Source organism: Stegodyphus dumicola, chromosome 2, assembly GCF_044657685.1.
Source record: "Stegodyphus dumicola isolate Sdum_Otavi_A_Nest chromosome 2, ASM4465768v1".
Taxonomy (NCBI): Eukaryota; Metazoa; Arthropoda; class Arachnida; order Araneae; family Eresidae; genus Stegodyphus; species Stegodyphus dumicola.
The window spans coordinates 11,779,435-11,799,676 of record NC_140769.1 but is presented as its reverse complement, the minus strand read 5'-3'; the positions used below and the strand labels follow the sequence as shown (position 1 = coordinate 11,799,676).

Sequence of the window (20,242 nt, the reverse complement as noted above, 5' to 3'; positions counted from 1 at the left end):
TATTAAGCATAACACACGTTGAGCTCTTAAAGAGAGGGGGAAAAAAGGAACTTCCACCAGCACACGGGTCGGCAATGTAGGAGCGAAAGGTTTCAGTTTTTTCATCAAGTGGTGGTATTCGCGAAAAAATTGTTTCAAGTCTAAATTTTAAAAAATCTAATTCAAATTTTGAAAACCACTTTTTGTCACAGTGAGTGTGTATGCAAAGTTCGAACTCAATAATTTATCTGGGATTAGTTTAAAAGTGGATGGCGACCCATGGTGACAAATACAATAAGCGAGGTGAATGAAAGCTTATAAAACGCGGCTGAAAACTTCTAGGAAGCTGCCTAATTATTATATTTTAACCGTTCTTGCTTTAAAAGCACGCTAAGAGTTTCTTTCAAAAGCACGTTGAAAAATTTCAAACTTTTATAACAGAAACTTTTTGGGTGATACTGTTTTAAAGTCCTGTGAAAGAAACTTATACTTTATCCACAATAAAATAAGAAACCTAACTCATAAAATGAAATGCCCCACCCCAAACAAACAGAAAAAAAAAAGCATATAAAATTACGAAGTGGAAAAATTTTTAAATTATGCAGTAATATCGTATTCAAACAACGTTGACGAAGTAAACAACATCAAACAACATTTCCTAGCAATGCCGAAAGGAGTAATATTCTGCCTTCTGTTTTATATTTAGCATAATTTTTTAAATAATAAAAAAAATGTAGAAAATTGCCCAATTATTTTTTATTATCATTATTCTTATTTTAAAAGAGAGTGAAGAGTTTGTTTTTTAATCTGTGAAAAATTCAAAATTTTATAACTGATACATTTTTCGATACTAAAAAAAATCAAATAATTTTAAAAAATCGAGATTTTTGAAAATTTACCAAAAAATCAGAAATGACATTAAAACTTTATAAATTTCATTTTAAAAATTTTTTTCTTTCTATCCTATGGTGCAAATACTAAATTTCTATGATTTTTAATTTGATATGTGCGAAAAATCACTTAAACATTGAATAAAAAAAATTAAATCGAATTTTCAAAATTTGCTTCGCCATCCTGCATTGTCATCCTCAAACACTGCGCACAGAAAATTTGAATACAATAGCATATCAGGATGTAAAGTAGTAGGTTAAAAATCGTTGAGAAGCTTTGACTAGAGCGACAAGCACCATAAGTGAACTAAATAAAAAGCTTATAAAAATAAGAATTATTGGTAACATATATCTTTCTATAGTTTGAAGAGGCAATATTTTACTTCTTCGATACCTAATACTGCCATCACATAATGTGATCAAATGTATTGAAATATGTTTGGCTCACGTGGTGCGTAAGATGCATGAATCCTAACCATAACTTGCTCTTAAAGGCACAAAAATAGCTCAAAATTCTTTGTGCAATCTTCATTCTAGAGCATTTCAATGTGTTATATTTGATTAAAGAAATATTATTACTTTCGTTTATGCTCAAATATATTATAAAAGATACGATACTTCTAATTTTTAGATAATTATGTATTGCATATCGAATCCACCCGGACCAGATGAGCCCTCCTATGAGCTGTTTGAACAGGTAAGTTCCCACATTAATTTGTAAGTAAATTAGATTGCAAAAATAGTATGTTTACTAAAAGTACGTTTGAGTAATTGTATATTCATCTGTGATAATATAGAGTAGGAAACGGAGATTAAGAGAATAGACTTGCATATAATTTTTAATTTTCGAATATTCTAAACATTAGGGAAAGCAGAACAAAAATGTTGTTGCTACTAATTTCCTTGCCTAGACGTACAGTCACCAAACACCCTTCTAAATTCTCATCGGGAGGGAGGCGATAGACAGCCGGTTCGTTAGCCAGTTTTAAGGCACCTAATTGGATGTATTTACGACCTAGTCCGACAGCAACCCAGTTTTGATCGAAATACCTCCCGGTTTCGGAATCCCCAGTGTCTCGTATTTCCTCTTCTCCTATTAACAACCTCTTTAATTTTGGAATTTTCGTCTCCACGAGATGCAATTGCTCCTAGGGAACAAAAACTTTTTACATTTACGAATACCCATGTCTTTTGCGAGACTCCACTCCGGACCCGATTAGATAAAAACCGGCTCCGGTGACCACCAGGCAGGGGCGTAGCTAGGGTTTTCAGCGCCCAGGGCAACTGAAGATTTTGCGCCCCTCTCTGTGTGCCACGAATGGAAAACACTTCATTCTAAAATTTCGTACTATCAATTTGGCGCCCCCTGGATGCTGCGCCCGGGGACGGATGTCCCCCTTTGCCCCACCCTAGCTACGCCACTGCCACCAGGGAAACGGAATCAAGGCAAACTAGTAAAACGGAGCAAAAGTGCAAGCAAAGTAATGTTGAGGAGATAAATCGCATGAAAACGGAAAATTTCTTATGCTTCATATCAAGATCAAATAATATCAGCTTCTAGATTTCATTTTTATTCCATTTTTTGAAAGAACAACTCTACGTTTTTACGGTTAAGTTCAATATTTACAAAGTAATCAGTTAATTTATCAAATCATTTAAATAATAATTTAACAGCATTTCTAGAAAATGTGGGAAATTAAGTGTATGATATTTAGAGATCATCTCATTGGCAAAAGAAAAGGAAAAAGTTAATAAACCAGAAACTGTGCCAATTTTCATTACTACACTGGTTTCCAGAAGTTAAGCACGCAGTGCAAATTATCAGTTTTCGAAAACGTAGTAAAGTTTGACTGGCTGAAAAATCGCTGCGGATCCAAATGGCAGTGTACAAATATTGTACATTATTAGCCACTGACAATTGATTGCCTAACATATGCTATTTAGGCAGTCATTGAAGACAGCAGCATTCTGAATGGTTTGACGAGGTTCATTTAAATGCTGATACGAATTGTTTATAACAGTTTTACGATAGCTTTAGCTAAAAATGTTATAAACACTAACTGTTTTTTGACTGAAAGAAGGCAACAGGCTAGATAGTGTGCGTTGGCGCGCCGTCGGACGCATTGAAGTAAGACAGTCAACCAAAGATGCCTCTTGTTTATTTTGCTTTTATCCTTCAGTAATTTCTCAAATGTGGAAAAATTTGAGACACTTTAAACAGTTGTCAGAAGATCTTTGCCCGGTTGACCCAGAGTTACCATCATTTTTGAAGATCGATATGGTATTATAGCAGACAAGAGGAATCCACGAATGACTTCTACAACAGTTTCACATGATAAGACGATATTTGCGAGTTCTTGAAGGCTGAAGGCTTCACATAGAAGTGGCTATAGATCCAAGTATCAAGTGTTGTTCCATTAACCACCCTAAATCGGCTTGTCAAGATTAAATTGTATCGCCAGCATTTCAGTTGGACTGTCTAATATTTCTGCAACGCTTTGTTCACTGACAAGAACGAATTTGCCCTTAAACTCGGTGATAAGCATGTAAGAGTCTGGAAAAGACTAGGATCAAATTTTTTTCGGGAAGTACAATTAGACTTTTACCTTCGAATGATATCTACCGGAACTGATTTGCGGAAACGCAAAACGAATTGTGCGTAAAAGTTGTTTGCTGTAATAGCATCATAAAAACATATTTTATCATAATGTGTAGTTTCAGGGTTGTATAACATAACAAGTTGACGGGAATTCAAAGATCTGCTAGCCGATCACTATTACCTATGAAGGATATTCTTAAGACGAATTCGCAGTCTTTCTTATTAATATTGTATTTTCTATGATTTATTCATAATAAGTATTTACTTTACTGAGTTAATAGAGCAGAGTATTTGCTATTTATACATATCAAGTAAGTACAAATGCTTTAGTAATCTCATTTTTACGATATTTTAGTTACTGAGTCTTTTTCTGAACACTTTTAAAATGGAGTTACACAACATATGCCCTAAGCCTCAGTTTAAAAAGCATATCTCCCACTTTCCTAGCGTGCCTTCGTGGTATAGTGGTTCTGCACGGTGATCCGGTATTCCAGAGGTCCGTAGTTCGATTCCCGGCGAAGGCGATTGCTCATTTTTCATCTTGCCTGCTTCCAAAAATACCTAATGTCTCCACAGTGGCGGACGAACTAAAAGGGTTGTGGATGATGATTCTTCACACCCAGGATTTGGCGACTAGGGCCACTAAAACCTTACTCGCCCTTTAAAAAGGGGAGTATATAAGGTATATCTTCCACTTTCCTGGCGTGCCTTCGTGGTGTAGTGGTTCTGCACGCTGAGCCGGTATTCCAGAGGTCCGTGGTTCGATTCCCGGCGAAGGCGATTGCTCATTTTTCATCTCGTCTGCCTCCAAATGATCCTAATGACTCTACAAGTTTCTACTGCTTAATGTGCACTACGAATCTAAAAGTTCGCAAGGAAATTTACCCATACTTGAATATTCATTGGTGTCCAATCAATTTTGTTTAAGGAAATTTAAATGACGAAAAATGAAGGCATATAAATGAAGAACAATTTTTAATAAACAACTAATGCAAATTCTACACTAAAAGCGCACTAAAGATTGATTTGGAAGAAACTAAATTTTTCTTAATAAAAATGAGCGTGTCAATTTCTGTATTAAAAAAAACCGCACGGGGACAAACTGTGAAAAATATTTTTTTTTTAAATAAAGAATGCATAAAAGTGGATGAATGATAATATAAACAAAATAAATATGGAATACATATATTGAAGATCGAATTATAATTTTCTAACAAAAAAAAAGCATGAAAATATTGGTGAATGATAAAAAGCATTGAAAAAAGGGCGCCTCAAAAACGAGATGCTCTTCAATAAAAATAAAAATAAAAATTAGATTCTTGAAAAAATTTTAGATCGCTTCTTTAAAACATTTTCTTGAATGCAACATTTAGAACTTCTCCAATAAGTCCGTTTTCAGTATAATGTCCTTGTCTTTATTTTATCAATATGTTTAAGGATGAAAGTTTTCGAAAGCGTTTGATATCTGGAAGTCTCTTTCCAATCTGTAACACCTTTCTAGTGCTTTCTGATAATTTGTTTTAATCAGGAAATAATATCATATTTAATTTTCTAGAGCTCTCTGTAATGAGACTGTAGGATTCTCCACTGTGTAATTCTAAGTTACCGTCGGAAGTGAAGAATCTTAAAAACTGATAAGCGAATAACCGCTTGAGTTTGTGTGACAGGAAACAAGATAGAAGGGTAAAATAACCCTTTATTATTCCAATAAAGTGTAACAGAACTCCGTCTTGGAGTTGTAGAATAAATCCGACACTTAAGCTTGAACTTAAGAAACTAAGAATTAAACTAAACTAATCTTAACTAAAGAAATATAGCCGAAGCTATCAAGATTCTAACAGAGTTGGCCCCTTAACGCTAATTGACTGCAAAGCTATCAAGAGCCTAAAGTACGGCCGAGCGTAATAATAGCTTACGAGAGAGTAGCCTAAAAAGACTGACGCGTGCAGCCAAAATATCTGGTATCTCTCTCACTAAGACAGAAGAACTCTCACTAAGACAGAAGAACTTCGCAGTTAAATACCGCTTTTCCTCATTAGCCTTCAGACGTGATTCTGAAAATACGCTCTTTGCGGAAGTGGTAAGTTGAAATTAAAAATCGATAATGGAAGGAAGGATCGATAAAGGATTGAGGAAAGGAAGTTTAACTCAAAATTTAATTGTTAATAAAATTTTAAAAATCCTTACAAGACTATTGAAATTCTGAGATTTTTCCAGTCCAGTTTAGAAGCATTTTCTTTCATAAACTTTTTAGATAACATCAGATATCTAGAAATAGCATCCATATGAATTAAGTGTTCATTCTTGATGAGAAATCTTCCTGATAGTCTTTGACTACACAACTACTATGCCAACCTACTCTGTATTTATATTTTAAGATAAAAGGCGTTAATTATACCTGGTATTTTGAAAGAATTATCCAATCTATAGCATTTTCAAAATTTCTAATCAAATTTTCAGATAATTTATCTGTTGTCGAAACTTCTATCCAATTGAAATCCATTTATAAGTTGCAATTTTAAAGAAGAGGCTCTTTTCAATACGTAATAATTAAATTAATTTTATTAATTTTTCCTTTAAAATTAAATACATAATCCCCACTTTTAAAGATAATAACTTCTTTTTCATCTACTGCTAAGTTATCTAATTTTAAATCTCCATACTTTGAGAGCACATGTTTCAAAGGCATCAGTTTATATTTTCCTGGATTTAAGTCACTCAGTTTAAGAGTTTCAGATTAAGATCCCAAGGATGGAAGAGTTGTTAATTTCTTTCATTATTTATTAATGGTATTTTTAGAATGGCCTAATAATCTTGAGTGAATTCCATTTTCTAAAATAAAGCTGTTATCACCTGTATTTGAAAATGGTTTTTTATTCAATTTAAACGAATGTAAGTCTTGTTTTATACTTATAATTAAATTCATGATTAAATAATACTAATTTTTTAAATAAGCAATATTATTACATCCAGTTTTAAGTATAAATCTGCATATTTTTATTTTCAAAGTCGTTCCGTATTTTTTCGGCTCGCTTACATTCTTCATTGGAACATTTACTTTTTATCCCAAACGGGCAATTTGTCCAGAAGGGCCGCTAATTTCGCTTTGGTATTTTGCGTTGTTCACTATAAAATGGCGTTTCACTTTTCAGATTGTTGCCACAAAATATTAGAACCCTGCTTTATATTTAAACAAATTAAATAATGAAGAATCTGCATAAATGTACAGTGGTGGCCAAAATTGTGGACACGTTTGGAAATTTTTATGTTTTTGAACTTTGTATGCTTATAGAAAATGTTACGTTTCACAAAATGCAAACTTGTATATATCATTTTAAAGAGAATTCATTACTGAATTAAACACAAAACACAAAATTCAATTATTTGCAATACAAAAAAAGTTATATGTACTTTAATATAAATAAAAAACACAGATATGAAGTGGTTTGTAATGTCTAGCTTTCCTGGCCAATCACTGTTCTTATTCTGAGAACCAATCAAATGTTAGTAACTGCCAGTAGAAGCTGACATCAAGTTTACACTTGAAACAATTCATTATTTTGCTTTGTTCTGTAGAAAGAGGACCTGTTTCTTATACACTGCAATTACAAGTAGGAATTTTTGTAAAAATTTTTAATATTTAGTCAAGAAGCAATGACATCAAATAAAAGAGTAGATTGGACACCTAGAAAGAGATGTAATATTATTGTGTTACGAGAAAGTGGTCTTTCCTATGCTGAAATTGCAAGACAGGTGGGTGGTTCATTAACTACATCTGGAGTCCGAAAGTTTCGTTTACGATATCAGGAGACAAATTCAATAAAAAACAAAGAAGGAAAAGGCCGAAAAAGGTGCACCACATCTATTTATGACAGAAGAATAAAAAGACTATATCTCCAAGATAGAAAATGTCATCAGCGGCCATCAGAAGTGATCTGATGATGCTGGTGTTTCTGTCAGTTCAAGAACAATCAGGAGAAGATTAACAGATGTTGGACTGAGAGGTAGAATTCCACAAAAAAAGCCTTATCTTAATTTTCAGCAATGAAAAAAAGACTACAGTGGGCAAAGGAACACATTAATTGGACAGATGATTAGTGGTCGCAAGTTATATGGAGTGATGAAACTAAGATATCGTTATTCGGTAGTGATGGGTGAAAATATGTAAGACGTAGAAGAGCTACATCCTGACTGCATTCAAGCAACTGTGAAGAAACCAGTTAATGTTATGATTTGGTCATGCATGTCAACAGATGGTATTGGTCGCCTTCATGTCGTCGATGGGACACTGAATGCCAGAAAATACATTGACACTATTCTAGAACCAAAACTTTTACCTTCCATCAGAGATCTCTTTCCCAACAATGCTTCCTTTATTTTTCAGCAGGATTCTGCTCCTTGCCACACGGCCAAAATATCGAAAGAGTGGTTTCGTACAAAGAGCATTAAAGTGTTGTCATGGCCAGGAAACAGTCCTGACCTCAATCCTATCGAAAATTTGTGGCATCGTTTGAAAACTCTTGTCCGAATAAGGCACCCATCAAATAAAAGGGAACTAATTGAGGTTACAATTGTTTCCTGGCATCATGTAATAACGAAAGATGAGCTTAAAACTATTGTCAGCTCAATGAAACGTCGATGTGAAGCTGTAATCAAAAATAAAGGGTACCCTACTAAGTACTGATAACTCACTGCAATCAACATTATGTAATGTATATCGATAACTATTATCGATTAACTTTTTTTGTATTGCAAATAATTCAATTTTGTGTTTTGTATTGAATTCAGTAATAAATTCTCTTTAAAATTATATATACAAGTTTGCATTTTGTGAAACGTAAAGTTTTCTATAAGCATGCAAAGTTCAAAAACATAAAAATTTCCAAAAAGTATCCACAATTTTGGCCACCACTGTATGTATGTTTCTCGCATTGTGAAAAAACAACGGTACCTACAGACATCAAATTTTGAACAACGTATTCTTTCACTCGGATATACCCAAATTTTGAATTTGTTTTATTGTCAATTTCATATTTTGTAAAACTTTAACGAATTTTTGATTAACAAACTGACCGATTTCAAAGCTCACCGCTGTACAGGAAAAAATTTTATCTCCAGCGCGCGAGACTGTATATCAGAAATTCAAAACATATGTTCTTTTTAAATATTTTGTGATACTGCTGTCGAATTGAATTTAATGATTTAAGTGAGAATAACATAATATTTAATATATAAACGTAACAGACAAAACGTTAAAAAAAGCCCATTTGGGCGTATTATAAAATCTGAAAGCTTAAAGATTATAATTTTTTTAAATTTTTTTAATATATTATCAAATTTATATTAAACTACTAATTTTGCTTTTAATAATGCGCTGTCAGTTTTCAAAGAATAAACCTTTTTTCGTTTCCCCAATATAATGTCACAGAAAATTTGTTTAGAAACTATACTAATTTTACAGATTCTTCTAAATTCTAATTTTGCAGATTCTTTTGTTCTAAAATTGAGTAAAATCTAAAAGGATCATTTTCAGCCTTTTCTGTTCGTAGGGAAAATTATTATCTAAGTTGCTTACATGTAAATATCATTCGTAATGTGAGAGATTGAAACAAAGCATCGAATAGAATAGAGACGTCCAAACTTTATACAACATATCAGATATATTGTTTCCGTATTCATATTATTCAGTCCTGCTTCTAAAAGAGTCAAATGCAGTGGTTATATTTCTTATTATTAAAATTCGTTTCATACGGCTCATTCGGAAACACTGACTCGTTCACTGTTAATTAGCAAAAAATTATATATCTGAATTGTCAAATACATTTTTATGTTATTTTCCCTTTTAACATACTGCGGAATCACACAGACACATAACACTTCATATGCTAATGATTTGACTTCACACATATCATCACTGCTTTGGAGGGAATTTGAGCTTTCGTTTGTAAGTTCATTCCAGTTTATTTCAAAATATTTATTTTAATTAATTCTAAGATTTTTGTTTCAGTATCTTTTGAGAAAATAACAAGTGGAATCATCAAATGCCTTTCGTTTATAGTAACTTTGTAGTTGTTATTATCAGTTGTGTAAAACCTATTCACATTTGTATTCCTTTCAAATTCCATTTCAACGTTAAAACTTGTAATAACCCTTATGCGTTGGTTTAGGAAGTTAAACCTGTGTTTCAAGAGTGTACAGAAGTTGTTCGCACACTATTTAGACGACTTTGCTTTGCTATTAGAAAACAATCGCCTTCTTGGAAAATTCTTTTAACTGCAACTATTTTTGAAAGTGTAAATAATTGTCTGGTATTTGATAATATTTTTTGTCATCAAAATGGCGTTTTTAAAGAAGCCATGGACGGAAGGCTATGTTTGTGCTCTTTCCGGAGAAAATTATTCGTATTTTGTTACTAAAAAATGCTGTCGAAGCCATGTTTTTTCGGTATCCAAAGAAATGATAGCTTGCCAATGAGAGAGAAAAAACACGTCAAAGTTTGGCTTTAAGAAGAAAAAATTGTTCAGAATACATATCCAAGGAAAAAACGGAATGATTTAAAAGTTGCAAAAGTACGACTGTTAATGTTAAAAGAAAATCTCCGAAGTCAAAGGACAGTTGCATAATCATTAAAATGCTCAGTATCAAATGTAAGCAAAGTGATTAAAGCTGATTTGAATCTTAAAAAGGTTAAAAAACGCAATGTGCATCGTCTTTCTCCACAACATATCGCCCAAAGTAGAACGCGTTGCAGAATTTTCTGTGAGAAACAGTTATTCGAACAGAAATGGGAAAATGTTGTCACGATAGATAAATTCTAGGTATATTTAAATGACCTCAATAAAAAGAGATCCATTTATTATCAACAGAGATAAGAAGAAAATCTTAGAACATGGTTCAAAGAATATAAAGAAAGTTCTTCAAAGGTATTTGTATAAGGGGATATAACGACAAATAATAATTAAAGACAGTGCAGAAAACTATTAAGGTCAACTCCACATATTATGAGAAACATATTTTGTAGCCAATTTCCAAATATGAAGTACTTTCTATTTACCTACAATGTCATGAATCAGTACAACTGCATCAAAACAAAGCAAATAGCCGCAAGTTAAAATCCACTGTTCATTTGGGGAAAAAAATAGAACAAAAAACAAGTATCAAGCCCATACCCTTCACTCATATCGCTACCAAATCTTCTGATGTATCATGCCTGTATTTTTGCGCTGTTGGACTTTTATAAAGCGAATTGTCCAAACTTTAACCTACAACCCTTGTAGAACTTTAAATTTTTGAAGAGGAATGGAATAAAAGACCTCTTTTCGTACTAAAAAATCTGATGTGAACACCGCATGACTTCCTTGTACGGAGTATTAAATTATATGCATTTTTTCTTTCATTTCATTTAAACTTATTGTATTGAATTAAATCTACTTCGTCGATAGCGCATAAACCACAATAGAATAAATGCACTCTTTAAAATTCACTATATTCGTTTACCATAACGACACTCTGGCGCTAGTTTCACTTAACAGCGTTATATTTCGTTCATATTATAACTCAGAATGCACAAAATTTTATATCTTTTGAAGAATTATCTAATCGTTGCTACAGGTTCTCTTCAAAAACTATAATAAATCTAGAACAATGTATAAAAAATGTAGGGTTTATATTTATTTTAACTAACATTTATTTTAAGTTTAAACTATCTTTCCTGTCAAGCCTTACTTTCCCCTGGAACTGCCAATGCCAGAATATGTAAATTTGAGTAGAACGCGCAAGGATTCAAAGTATCAGCGGAAGTATTATGATTTAAATAGGAGGGAAACGAGTTCGGAGTGTGATATTCTTACTTCACGAGCGCGGAGGTAGTTAGCGAGAAATTGAAGCACCCCGCGTTTCGGCCTATGTGCTTGGCGGGAAGTAGTGTTAATCGTTCAAGTGAGCTTCAAGTCTGCTGAATTAGCAGCGGTATTGTAAAACGCGGTGAGTTAGTTATTTTAGAGAGCCTCGTAGTTAGAGTCTTGTCTTTAGTTTTTTTTTTTTTTTTCAGGTTATTATTTTTATTGGACCGCCGAGTTGGCGCAGTCTGTGGGCGTCAAGAGCACGCAATTGTAATTTTTACGCTGAATAAAAAGGGACTTAAACCCTTCACAGGACTCTGTATTTTATCCAGTTTTCACAGTCACCTCTTGGTTGCGTGCAAGTTGGAGGCGCGCAACGTTACAAAGAAATTAAGCAAACAAAACAACAAAGAATAGTTTTTCACAGACGATTCAGTATTTCTCATTCAATTAATTCAGTTCTCACTTCACGACAAGGCAAAAACACATAAAAACTCAAAACATCTATATTAAAAATTACGAAGTAAATCTTAAACACTTATTTCCTCGAAAAAATTCCAGAAAGAATTAAGCATGATTTAATTCGCAATAATAAATGAAGGCGTTAGCTTTGGTGTTGCGAAGCTGTCTCTCTAGTTTCGCAACAAATCTACTATTCTGCTTTTTCAAATGTAAACAAATATATCCGCCACGTTATTTAAAAATTAGCACTTAAACAGCTTTTAAATTGTTGATAATTGTACAAATATTCCTTGCAAATTTCCTAAAGGCATAAAAACCTTAACCGGAAGATAAGAACAACATAATTCAATCATTTTTAAAGCAAAAAATACACATTTTACAAACATATAAGAGTAAAGAAACTGAGATCACTGAGCCGGGTAACAGAGTGGATATATATATATATAAATATATTTATATACGTTTGGTGCAGCCGATTGCAACCAAAATACGAGGTGCACATCTACATGTTATAGCAGTCCTATATACAAAATTTCAACATTCTGAGGCTACTCGTTTTCGAGTTATGCGAGATAGAGAATTTTTCGTGGTGTCTGTACGTACGTGGCGTCTGATACGTCACGAAAAATTTTCTTCAGATTCATTTTAAAGCAGTTTTATCATTTTTTTCAAGAAAAAAAGTCTTTTATTCTGTCCTTACGTACAGATGTCACGCAAAAGCATCGTTAAATTGCATTCGATAGCGGTCAAAATGGATATTTTCGTTGAAATATGCTGCCTGAAACATTTCGTGATTACAATACTTCCTTTTTAATTCGTACAAGGAAGTAAAAAGGCTTTATTGTCTTTGAAATTACGTTGTATAAAGATAGTGAAGAATAAGGGTTATCAAATGGAACATTTAAAACTCAAAACGTTTACGTAAAATATTTCTATAAATGCAATGAAATTCGTCTAAAAAATGTGCGAATGTCTGTATAAATCTGTATATTCGCCCAAATTTTTAATCTCAAACTCATTCGATATTTTTTGGCTAGCTTATATTCTTCACAGGAGCATTTACTTTTATTTAATAAAATAACGAATTTTTCTTGAGATGGTGGTTTTATTACTGGTAATGCTGTGTGATTTATTAAAGAGTAAAAATTTTTCTTTTTCCCAAATAGAGTGTCACAGAAATTTGTTTAGAAACCATATTAAAATTACAGATTCTTCTCTGCTCTGAGATTACGTAAAACTTAAAAAGATCATTTTGAGCCTGCTCATAGTGAAAATTAATATCTAAATTAGCGCTTTCTCAACTTTCCCTGCCCTTATTGTTTCTATCTTAAACCATGCTAAACAGGTATAAATAAACTTTAGAGCTTTTATGTCTTAAACCACAAAGCTTTATGACGACAAAACCGTCGTCTAAACGAAGCACGAATCTCTTAATCTGACTCTATTTAAGATTAACGTTAATCTCACCAGTTGCCAGGCAGATGTATACCAAATTCAAAAATGCCATGTAAATGCCAAATTCAAAAATGTAAATACTAAATTCAAAAATGTAAATACTAAATTCAAAAATGTAAATACTAAATTCAAAAATGTAAATACTAAATTCAAAAATGAGTTTTGATTTAGTTTGGGGATACTTCATTCGCTTGGTAGGAGCAGTGTTTGAAAATATTCAAATGCTGTCCAAATAACAATTTAAATGCACAAACAGAGGTCAGTCAGATATTTTGATCTAATTTACTAAGCTATTTCTTGAGTCTAATGTACTGATAGCTTAAACATGTTTTAGGAAAAGTCGAGCATTCTACAATCTCTGAAAGAAGGGGCCCAGTATTACTATGAAAAGCTTAATAGTGTTGAAGGTTTATCTTGCAGTAAAATAGCTGGATCTATATATGCATTTCCAAAGATTGAACTTTCAAAGAAAGCCTTAGAAGAAGCTCAGGTAAGTAATGGCCCTTGGAATATTAAATCACTGAAATTCACATTAATTGAGAATCACAGCGAAGATTTAAAGTCATTTAAGTAAACAAAAATTGTAGGTGTAATGCGAAGGATGCTTTCATGGATAACATTCTCAAAGAAACCGACTCATATTCATGTTATACAAGAGAAATCACGAAAATAAAACCGTCAGCCCATAATCCTAGGATTTAAACCATGATTTGACCAGCGTACAGCGGTCTTATTTACTTGGCCACATTTATAAGTAGAGAGAAGAGACAAAACAAACTCTTATCATTAGACACCTCAATAAATTTACATGTTAATAAACAGCAATGAAATTTTAACAGTAAATGGATTAAAATATGTTAAACGCAATGGTGTTACTAAACGCCGCTCTCAGAGTCATTATCAGCGTATATGTTAATGAAATGTGATCCGAAAGATATCGCTACCCCAAAAGTCGTACTATGCCACCCCAAAAGTCGTTACGTAATAGAACAATGGGTTTTAAGTAAAGGAGATTAATGAGTTCATACTTTGATGTGTTGCCTCATACAGTGTTTATTAATTTCTCAACCCCGACACTTTGCGAGTGGGAAAAACAATACTTGGTTTGGTTATAAGTGAAATGAGCATCACGTCACGAAACTGAAGCCAAATCAATGTCAACATCGTGCGTCAGAACTTATCATGGCCGCCGTATAGCGTTCACATAAAATTACGAAATTTTGGTCTACTTAAACTGTGATCATGTAGTAACTTTTCACATGGGTAAAATGGGAAACTGGTGCGTAAGGATGCACCAATCATACCGGCTTATGAACCAACTAGTATTACATTTCTTCAGTGATTGCTTCAATTGTTAATTTTAAACTTTCTGTGAATTCTTTTCTAAGATAACTTCCGAAAACACCACGTATACTTTTCTGTAATAGTTAGCTCAGACACATTTTAATGTATAAGAAATCTATTAAATTTGGAATAGTTAGCCATTTGCAGTCTTTCTGATTTTTCTATGTACGAACTAGAAAAATTATCCAAAGTAAGTATGAAAATTAACACACTTTAATGTATAAGAAATTTATTAAATTTGGAATAGTTAGCCATTTGCAGTCTTTCTGATTTTTCTATGTAGGAACTAGAAATATTATCCAAAAGTAAGTATCAAAATTAATGCACTTTAAATGTATACGGAATTCATTAAATTTGGAATAGTTAGCTATTTCTAGTCTTTCTGATTTTTCTATGTACTAACTAGAAAAGTATCCAAATTAAAACGGGAGGCTTATAAGTCTTCAGCTAGGAATAAGTATAAAAACACTACCGATTAGAATATAAACCAAGAAAACAAGGCTTCAAATGGGATGTGTTTTGTTTACATTCAGAAGCTACCTTGACAGCGCTCTGATGGTATTTCGACACACGACAGTTCCACACAAATCGAAAAACGGGAAGCAATTAAATTATATTTAACTAGAAAGTCTGGCGGTCATACGAAATGACCGCTGTTCTGGATATTATAAATTGTAATTAAAATGATTTGTACAAAGGTGTCTGCTAATTTAAACTGAATTACCCAGGGCAAGCGGCGAGGACGCCCCTTTGCTTATTGCCCCACGGGGTTTCTCCTTTCTATTTGCTTAATTGCTTAGAGTGCAATGAAGGAAACCACTGGCGGTCCATTTCTTAAGAGCCACCGCTAGCTCAATCAATAAAGGTGATTTGAATAATGAAATGTTAATTGACATGTCAAAGATCTCTTTGTACATAACATTTCTTGTGTAGATCTTTATATTACTTTTAAGCTCGCCTTGCAGAGGACCATCCATTATTTTTAATTTTACGTCCGTTCTTTCACGAACTCTTGAACAGGCAACATAAAGTTGACCGTGTCCAAATGCAGGCTCAGGTAAAAAAATGCCAACACGCATAAGCGTTTGTCCCTGAGACTTATGGATGGTCATAGCAAAGGCAAGTTTTACAGGAAATTGTCTACGTCTCAATTGAAACGGCAACCCTGTGCCGTGGCAACTTCACCCCATTGGCTAGTACAGTTACGAAAGCAACCAATAAACTATTGGCGACAAACAGACACTTAAGCCGCATATATATATATATATGGGGTGAAGTAACATCATCTCCTCCGAAACGGTTAGCTCCCGGGCCTAGCGAAGCACACCGTTGGATTGCGCAGGTCCGTGGCACGCCATTTTGACCATTCGCGTCTTTTTGGGACTTTAATTAGCCGAGATATTAATTAAAAACTAATTTTTCCCTATGTTTTCCCTACATTTTCCACTTTCTTTCTTGGGTTTTCCCTATTAGAGGAATTTGGCTACTTGCCAAATTCTTTTTTCTCGAATATCTACGGAACGGCGCCAAGTTGAAATTCGAGACGCGTACCCTCGGATTCCAAAAAATTCTCTGAATCCATTGATATCGTTCTCATTTTCATACGACTTTAATCGGTCAAGATATTAATTAAAAACTGCGGAAACGTTAATTTCCGCGCTCATTTTTCCGAGTGGCAACAATAAACTATCGGCGACACACACTTTAGCCGCTTATATATATAAAGAAGATAAAAATTAACTTGATACTTTCTTAAAAAATTCCTAAACACTAGCAATCAAAAAAAATTTTAGCCCAAGGAGGCGTTAGCTCAGATGGATTAATAGTCTCCAAACGGCCTTTTGCGTCAGTTCACTATAAATGTCCGTTTCACTTTCCAAATTGTTGCCACCAAATGTTATCGCCTTGTATTATAGTAAAGAAATTAACTAATGAAGAATCTGTATGAATGTATGTATGTTTCTCCCACTGTAAAAAAAACGTACCTAGAGCCATCAAATTTTGAATAACGTAGTCTTCCACCCGAACATGGGCATCTAAAAGCCCGAATTTGGAGTTTGGAAATTTTTTCTATTGGCTATTCCAAATTTTGTCAAATTTTAAAGAATTTTTGATTAACAAACTCAACGATTTCAAAGCGAGCAGTGATAACACTGTAAGGAATAAAACATTTTTATCTCCAGCGCCGTGAGCCTGTCTATCGGAAATTCTAAAGATATGCCGTTTTTAAGTATTTTTTGCCAAAGGGTTTTTAAGTAGTTTTAGCCCAAATGTTCTCGAAACGTGTATGTGTGTGTTAATGAAGAAAAGCCCCTTTGGCCGTAATATAAAATCTAAGAAGCTTTCAAATTTTTTCTACTCAACTGTATTAATTCTCCTTTTTATCATTCAGAAACGGAAGCAAAGTCCTGATGAATTTTACGCAATGGAATTAGTCGAAACCGCTGGGATATCTGTACAGCCAGGTTACTTCTTCGGCCAAAGACCAGAAACATATCATTTTCGGTAAATGTGTTTTATTCAAGTACAAAATATTAATTTATTTCATAAGTTGGTATTTTTTAATTACGTAATGAAAATAACGCTGCAACTTGAACTGAATGTATATTTTTGTTTTTCTTTTGTCTAGATTAACAATCCTGCCTCAGACGGACAAATTAAAGATAATCATACAACGCATTCTTGAGTTTCATTTGCAATTCTTAGAGAAATACAAGGACTGAATTTGGTTTGAGGAATGTCACTCTTCTTAAATATCAGTGTTGAATTACTTATTCAAAGCATAAATTTCTATAAAACGTAATTCTTGGACAGGTTTGAAAAATTGTGCCTTTAATTTGTTTCAGATATAATTTACTGTAGCAAAATTAATAAATTAAAGTATTGCTGGAAAAACTGAATACTGTATTGCTGTCATTACGGCATTTTTCATTTTTAATTCCCGAAATTTACAAATTTATAAAAATATTGTCGAATAAATTTCATTTCTAGCCTTTATATGAAAGATTCCTTATATTTTATTAAAAAGACATGTATTTAAGATGAATTCCTTCCATATTTTATAGAAAGACTTTCAAATAGGAAGAGAAATAAACAAATAGCGATTTTCACTAGTAACTGGCATGCCGAAAAAATATCCGGTGTACCAGAAGTTAATAGTAATTATTATTTTTAAAAAAATTATTATAAATGCCATGATACTGTTACGAATTTTGTATACATGTAAATAATTATAGCGAAGTTATACGTAAATTATGATATCTCTTCCTTAATGTAATGTGAAAGGACTCAGGATGCCAAGCATTGCCGGAAAAATGGGGTTACAGGGATAAGTCCATTTTATATTGATGTAAATAGTTATCTTGCCAAAATGGCAAGATAACTATTTACATCAATACAAGTTTGGCTTTATCAAGTTGTCAAGTTTACGTTTGGCTTTATCTTGCCAAAATGGTAAGATAAAGCCAAACTAGCAATGGTTTTATTGACTAATTTTTGTTGCCAAATTTGAAGAAAATCGTTAAAAGTCTCCAAGATTGGCTAGGCAGTTATATAATTATAGCAGTTACAGTTATGTAATTATCTGGATTAAAATATCACCAGATGGAAATTTTAATCCAGATAATTATATAACTGTAACTGTATCCGGCCCTATGTAACTGTAATTGTTTATTCCTTCCGGCAAGTTCGAGAAATCGAAGGCACAGGAAATTTCTCGGAGGACGGGATTAAACTGTATAAGATTGGAAAGAGCATCGGTTTGAAGTATAGTTAACAACTGATTTCAGAGTTTAGCTCAGAGTATTGAGAGAAATGTAAGATCACCGAAGCTTTTTGCATTGACTTGTATTTAACGTTCTTTACAGTTTGAAGTGGTAACTATTGATTGTGCTCTGTCCTACTGAGATCTCTGCGAGTGCTTTTGTGTGAAGATATCCAGAACTAATATTTTTGGAAAGGTAAATTTCATCAAGTAATCATCACTTCTGTATGCATTCAATCCGTACGCAAGTTACAACTTTTGGTAACAGGTGACAGCAGGGCCGGACACCCGGACGGCTTTCTAAGACTACTCGGATGTTGTCCAAACCCTGCAACTATCCAGAACAACTCCCTCCCGGTGTCTCCGAAAGACCGCATCGGGAGTTTATTGAAAACTCATTTAAGGATACAATAATGCTACATTGATTACCAAATTACAGTTTCCACATCACAATTGCCGATTATCGCATTACATCCACATTTCAGTTGCATTAAAGATACAATAATGCTACATTGATTATCACTACTATTACAATTAAAACTATTACATGAAATAACAGTTACGTAATAAAATACTAACTACATTACAAGCCACTAATAGCAATTATAAAATACTAACTACATTACCAACCACTAATATCAATTGTATAAACGCATTACCAACTTTCTAATAAAAATTACATGAAAGAATAATGTTATTACAAAACGCGTAAACATACAATTGGTGACAGTGGGATTGAATTCCCGGGACAAGAGCGATGAAGGAGCAAGTAATACAACTTGTAACAGAACACTAGAGGATAGGCAAAGAAAATCCTACGGGGCAAGAGTTGGTGACTGCCTTTGCATCATTCCAAGAAAAAAGGAAAAGGTCAACTCTTAGAAAAGAGATGAAAGCAGACCAAGAAAAATATGGAGGCCGACCAAGAAAAAAATGGAAAGGGTCATCAATATGAACATGGGCCAAGAAAAGATGAAATTAGCCAAGGAGAGATGAAACCGGTTTAAGTAAAGATGAAAGAGGCCGAAGGAAAGATAGAAATGGTCGTAAAGTCAGTTCAACAAAAGATTTGAACATGTCAAGAAGAAATGGGAAGAGAATGCCATAACAGAAAAATCATTTGAGATTGTGGAAGGCTGAATAGACACGGTTTAAAATAAAGTTAAAGGAATCGAATAAAGTTGTTTCTGCTGTAGAACAACAAATCGAAAAATGAATTTCTGCTCTCGAATAAAAAATTGAAGAAAGAATTTTTGCTATCGAACAACAAATTGAAGAAAGAGTTTTCTGTGTTCTCGAACAAACAATGCAAGGTAGAGTTTACGTTATCGCCAAGGCAGCTGAGACATTGAAGAAATCAACAGTGACAGCTGGAAACAATTCTATCAAGTGTAAATTCGAATATATGTCGTCTCTAAAGCCTTCCAGGTAACCATACCTAGTGCATACCTCCTGAAAAGTGTACAAGAACTGGTTTTATATAGTTTCAGACGCGATCGGACGAGATTCCGAAACTAAAATCTGTCGCCTCACCACAGACGCAATGGATAGCCTTCAAATTCTGCCAGTAAACCCGAGGCTAAACATGGAAGCTCTATCCAGAGCACTGTAGCTGCGCTTTGGAAAGAAGTATTTAAAAGATATAGCATGATTCAGATACAATATCGCCAACAGAGGAAACCGGAAACCTTCCAGATGCTCGCCATAGAAAGACTGTCTCATCTTGCCTTTTAGGGCCTAGCCGAAACAAGGGAAATCCTTTCCCCACACTTCTTCGTCGATGTCATCCGAGATCCTGAGATACTGGAAGCTCTAAGAATGGCGGATGTGAAGGGTCTAAAAAGTGCTTTAGTGTAGGCCATAAAGTTTGAGTGTAAGCCTAAAGTTCGAGTCAGCCCAGCAAGCAACC

At 33.6% G+C, this 20,242-nt stretch overlaps 1 protein-coding gene across 4 annotated transcripts in view; it reads left to right on the top strand.

Annotated features, from left to right (window-relative positions):
• LOC118187885 (alanine aminotransferase 2-like) overlaps window positions 1–17,546 on the top strand; it is a 75,070-nt gene extending 57,524 nt beyond the window's left edge. Inside the window, exons 11-14 of one of the 4 annotated variants that reach the window (XM_085810293.1) lie at window positions 1,501–1,566; window positions 13,561–13,716; window positions 16,963–17,075; window positions 17,200–17,542. In XM_085810293.1, the coding sequence (XP_085666419.1) occupies window positions 1,501–1,566; window positions 13,561–13,716; window positions 16,963–17,075; window positions 17,200–17,293 (429 nt within the window). In that variant the 3' untranslated portion in view covers window positions 17,294–17,542. Of the gene's footprint in view, window positions 1–1,500; window positions 1,567–13,560; window positions 13,717–16,962; window positions 17,076–17,199 lie in introns of all 4 variants that reach the window. The other 3 variants (XM_085810295.1, XM_085810294.1, XM_085810296.1) reach the window with 3 other exon arrangements.
• The last annotated feature ends 2,696 nt before the right edge of the window (window positions 17,547–20,242 follow it).